Below are 4,967 nucleotides of genomic sequence, written 5' to 3'. Positions count from 1 at the left end.
AGTTGCCTTTGGTACTCTATAAGTTTGGCATATGGTGCATCCAGCTACATGACTGTAGCTGGATGCACCATTATGCCAAAAAAATTTTAATACCTGCACGTGTCGAAAAAAAAGCATCGAAAGTTTCTTGCATCTGTCTCAAAAAAAGCATCAAAAGTCTCTACATCCGTCGAAATAGCAATCGAAATGTTAGTCAAAATTAGAGTCGAAATGTTAGTCGAAATCAGAGTCGAAATATCAGTCGAAATCAGCTCAAAAAGTACGTCGAAAAAAGCATGGAAAATGTAATATTTTGACGCATATATCAGCGCTTATTTTGACGTTTCCCTTTCGATGCGTATTTTGACTTTTCGGGGATTTTAAGCTTAGTTCTAAAGCGTCAAAAAAAGCATGGATAATGGTCCCACCTCTTGTAGTGAGTAGTTGCATATTTGTTCATTGTTTTACAAGCAAGGGCAAAGCAAAGAGGTGGTGTATTTGTCTACAAGGAAGCCTGTAAGACCCACCACATAATTTTGATCCATTGCAAAACCACATGCCATGCAGTCATCCATAACAACAAATGCGCTCTTAGCACATTTGTTGTTATGTGCTCTTATCTACCTTGAACTATCTTTGAGTTGGATTGAACCTCTTTTATGGTCCATCAGATGTGTGTTATGTTTGCAAAAGGAGTGGTACTTGGTCCAAAAACTGTTTTAAACATTATCCTCAAAGGTGAGGACTCAGGAGCTTGTATGAAGTAGCCATTAGACCCTCTGATTGTTTTAACCTAGCATTAAAATGGTAGTGAACAAAATATATGTCCAACCTATTAAAAATCTTATTCTATGTAGGGATGCTATTGTCAACCTAGCATTTAATAGTAGTGAACAAAATGTATGTCCAACCTATCAAAAACCTTATTCTATGTAGTGCTGATATTGTCAAGTGTATTCATGGCAGTGTCATGCTTGTAGGTATCTTTGTTCATTGGATCTTGCTAACTGAGGGTTTGGCAAGGATGATTGAGCTCACTCTTCTCATTTTTTGGTGGTGTTTCTAGTTCTTGAGTTGTTGTCTCATTGCCTTTGTTGGTAGTTGTTATTGATTCAGGTACATCCTCTAGCCCTATTAGAGAAGATGGCAATGGGGAGGGGGACATTCAAACATCTAGTCCTATTAATGCCATTGAGGTTAGAGGAAGGGAGTTCGATGCTAAAATAAGGCAAGATCTCCAATGTGGCAAGTTCATAAAAAGAAGTGTTATGCTTCTCATTAAACTTGTAGTTTCTAAGACATGCTCAAGTAGAGTATCTAGATGCCCAAGGGCATATAGTACTAAGATTCATGTCCCTCGAGATGGTATCTTGATACTTTTTATATTCATCCTACTTGTAGTAATATTGATTGAACTTGATGGGGGCTAGTTACGTATTATATTGGGTTAACCTAAATTTTTATATTTTTCTCTATCCCATGGTATTACATTTGAATAATTTGATGATAATTAAATGTGGGCAGAAAGTGAATCGTAGCAAACTCAAAATAAAAGCCTTCTTGCAATATTGTAGGCGATTCATTTAGGAAGTATTTGATTGTTGCTGGACTATATATTTCATAGGTTGATTATTGGAGTGTATATTTTACAGGTTGCATTTTAGAAGTGGTTGATTGCTAGATTGTATATTTTAGAGGTTGCATTTTGGCAAAGGTTTCATTTTGTGAAAAGTTGATGGTTGGACTTAAGGCTAGACCTACAGCTTGTAGGTTGCATTTGGGTAATGGGAAAAGTTGATGGCTGGTTTGCACATTTTCCAAGTTACATTTTGGAAAAGTTTCATTTGCAAAGTAGATTGCTGGTTTTGGGAAAAGTTGATGGCTAGGCAAAAACTATTTTGTCACATTTCAGAAAATGAACATGCATGCATAACATATGCAGTTGCTAGATAGATAGTTGAGGACTCTACACATACTAGTTCTGGGGCCATTTCAACCACTAGTATGCGTAGCACATGCATATGGCTGCATTGGAAATCCTTTGGTAGTGAAGCAAAGTATATTGCAACATTGCATGATGTTTAACATATGTATTGGCTATCTTATGTGGTGATGAAGCAAAGTATATTGCAGCATTGCAGGTGTATCAAGAGTATCTTCGACATGTATTTCATTCGAGCATATCTATGAAAGGAACTATGTACATGTGGTGCTTGTGTTATTGCTACTTTTCTCTAGGCTCACTCATTCATGTGTATCATGACTAGTTTAGTATCACGAGTTTCAAGGTACTTAGTAAGAGTTTAAACATAAGTTTTATCTTAAATCACAAAACTTAAATATTTATTTTTTTTTAAAAAAAAATTGTCTACTTTGTACTAACTTTCTAGTGTGGGAGGGGGGGAGTCGGTTCTCTCCCATGGTTATGGTAAAGAGAACCAACTCCCCCTCTCCCGAAGAAGAGAACTTGGTGTAGCCACTCCATGTGGTGAAGGGGTTCAACTCCCCTACTCTCTCTCTTTATGTGGTAAAGGGACGTACCCTCACCATCGACAACAACGTTGGAGATTGAGATCTTAGAGATGTACTTATTTGAGGCCACTTACATCATCCTTTCTATCATAGGTAAGCTTGAATCCTATCTACTTTGCTATTTTTTTTTTTCATATTCTTGATAATTTAATTTTGGATGATCATTATGTTATCATTTACCTTATGATGAATAAAGATGCTTTTCAATTTGTACATGACAATAATAAGTGCGGTCTTTCTGATAGCATGCTTGGATAAAGCTTCTTTTAATCAATGTATTAGTGACATTATCTTAGACTTTGTACTTTGAATATTGCTAATATATTATAATAGTTTTATTGAAAAAAGAAGCCTTTCATTTTAAAATAATACTTGTGAGTTGAAGGGTATCATTTAAAATATTTACGTCATATGTCATATGAATAGGAGTGATAAAAGTTACATGTCAATTGAAATTGGAAGAAGCCCGTCAGTTTTAGGCCCTCAAAAGTTACATGTCAATTGAAATTGGAAGACACCCTCAATTGCAGGCCTTCATTACTAGTATTCCTTACTAGTGACGGCAATAATACTTATTAGTAAGTTAGCCTTGAAGTTTAGGCAAAAGGAAGAGCTTTAACTTTTTCATTATAAACAGTTTCTGGAAGACGCAACATTTGGGATGTAAGGGAAACACTAACTACCACGTGGCGGAAGAACAATGAAGCCTTTGTTATTGCCAGAGCTGGTGCCCGTACAATTCTTGGCAGATTTCGGAGTTGGTGGTGTAGAACGGATAAGCATGGAGCTGATCACAGAGTACGCTAAGAGAAGCAGCGTTGTTATATGAGGCGGCCGCGGCGAGGTCATCTTGTGCGAGATACCACAAAGCTGCAGACAGGGCGGGTACATCGCTGTTGGATGGGGTGGAAAGATATACTGCATTATAGTCAGGAGATGGGGGTAGCGTGCTGCAAGAGTCCGCATATTGAGCATTGTTTGTGTATGTTGTTTCCATTATAGAGCAGCTCGAGCAATTGGATATTATGGGCAGCTCACCCTCATCGCCAACTTGTAGGCTTGGAGCCTCTTGAGAAAGTGGAGCACAATTATAAGAGTCGTCCATCAACCCTTGGTTGTGCAGGCTGCCACTCAGAGTCGCATGATGATTGGGGAGAGTGTTGACGAGGGCGCGCGAGCGGGCAGCTTGGACGTGCAGCGTGGTGACCCATTGAGGCGTCGAGTCCTTGCTGGTCTGCCGAGTCACGCCTAGCTGGTCCTGAGAATCGTTCAGCCGAAGGCAAACCAATGATTGCGGCTTTGCCAAGCAGGCAGTGGGGCCCCTTGTGTAAGACAGAGGCGCCCTTAACCGTTGGGTGCTCCCATCGACAGAGACTCCATTCTGCACCAACTTTGAGGATACCTTTGCCAGTGCTGCGCATGCCGACGGCCCCTTGAATTCAGTCGCCCCTTGAAGGGTAGCCATGCAGTTGCAACGCTGCAGTTTTGCCCTCACTGATGGAGAGAGCAAGGATGATGCACGTGCTGCTGCTGCTGCTGGGAAGTTGGTCTTGGCACGTGGCCCTTCCATCAAGCGAGCTGCCTCATCATAGGCCTTGGCAGCTTCCTTGGCGGTTTCGAACGTGCCCAGCCACACCCTCGCCTTCCTGGATCCAAACAAACGCACTATTAGAAAGAAACGCTTACTAGCAAAAAGCCTTTACAGCTCTCAAGTGTGAGAGATTAACATGCAAACGAAAGATTATTGCGAGAAACAGTAATAATATGGATTATTACGAGATGGAGTGACGAATCTCGGAGACCCAAGAGCCCCATTGCCTCTGCCGAACTCCCTTGTATCTTTTGACTCTAGTCGACATGCTCATGCTCTCTCTCTCTCTCTCTCTCTCTGTATCTCTCTCTCAAGCTTACTGTGTAGGCACCTCGATACCTTATAATAGCCAACTTCCAAGTTCTAAGGGCCTTTCCCTCGTGGACACGCCGTGTACGCTCTCCTCTTCGAAATTTGAGGCCCTTTATTACCGATAATCAAATCAATAAAGATTTTCCTTGAATATGGTTTCCTACCATGCCTTGGTGATTTATACACCGCCCAGACGCCCAACGCCAAAACTATACATGCTGAAGGACGGGCCCACCCTTTTTGAAATCCGTTGCTAATGGAGTTTTATTGGCCGCCTCCCAATGCCCATGCATTACCGGCCCTTCTAACGTCTAGAGGCTCTGGCCACATAGGACTTGGTCACCGAATGTTGCAAGTTCATGCTTTGGGGGAGAATGGCCATGATGATATAGCTTATGATTTTGATGTGCAAACATTTGCCTGGCCCTTAGTTCTAACTCAAAATGTGATAAAAACATGAATTATTGGCCCATCTAAGGGCCTACTCATGTAAGGCATTTGTCGTGCCCAATGCATTTTGTGAGGAATGCTAGTGGTGGAAGCTAATTAAGTA

At 40.9% G+C, this 4,967-nt stretch overlaps 1 protein-coding gene across 1 annotated transcript; it reads right to left on the bottom strand.

Annotated features, from left to right (window-relative positions):
• Window positions 1-3,223: 3,223 nt before the first annotated feature.
• On the bottom strand, window positions 3,224-4,405 carry LOC147642136 (uncharacterized). The gene is made up of 2 exons (XM_086802481.1): window positions 4,288-4,405; window positions 3,224-4,157 (listed from the first exon to the last, which is right to left on the bottom strand). Exons 1-2 carry the CDS (start codon window positions 4,374-4,376, stop codon window positions 3,224-3,226), a joined length of 1,023 nt encoding a protein of 340 aa, XP_086658607.1. The 5' UTR covers window positions 4,377-4,405.
• Between the last annotated feature and the right edge of the window lie 562 nt (window positions 4,406-4,967).

The sequence above is a fragment of the Cibotium barometz genome, chromosome 1 (assembly GCF_041138505.1).
Source record: "Cibotium barometz isolate CiBa-2024 chromosome 1, ASM4113850v1, whole genome shotgun sequence".
In the NCBI taxonomy this organism is placed as follows: Eukaryota; Viridiplantae; Streptophyta; class Polypodiopsida; order Cyatheales; family Cibotiaceae; genus Cibotium; species Cibotium barometz.
The sequence above is the reverse complement of the archived record's forward strand: the minus strand, read 5'-3'. Positions and strand labels throughout refer to the sequence as shown.

What these genes read in the sequence shown, in the direction of transcription:
- LOC147642136 (XM_086802481.1), bottom strand. Translation starts at nt 4,376, where the DNA reads ATGAGCATGTCGACTAGAGTCAAAAGATACAAGGGAGTTCGGCAGAGG. An exon ending in GAGATTCGTCACTCCATCTC is followed by an intron (nt 4,158 to 4,287) that starts GTAATAATCCAT and finishes GTTTGGATCCAG; the next exon opens with GAAGGCGAGGGTGTGGCTGG.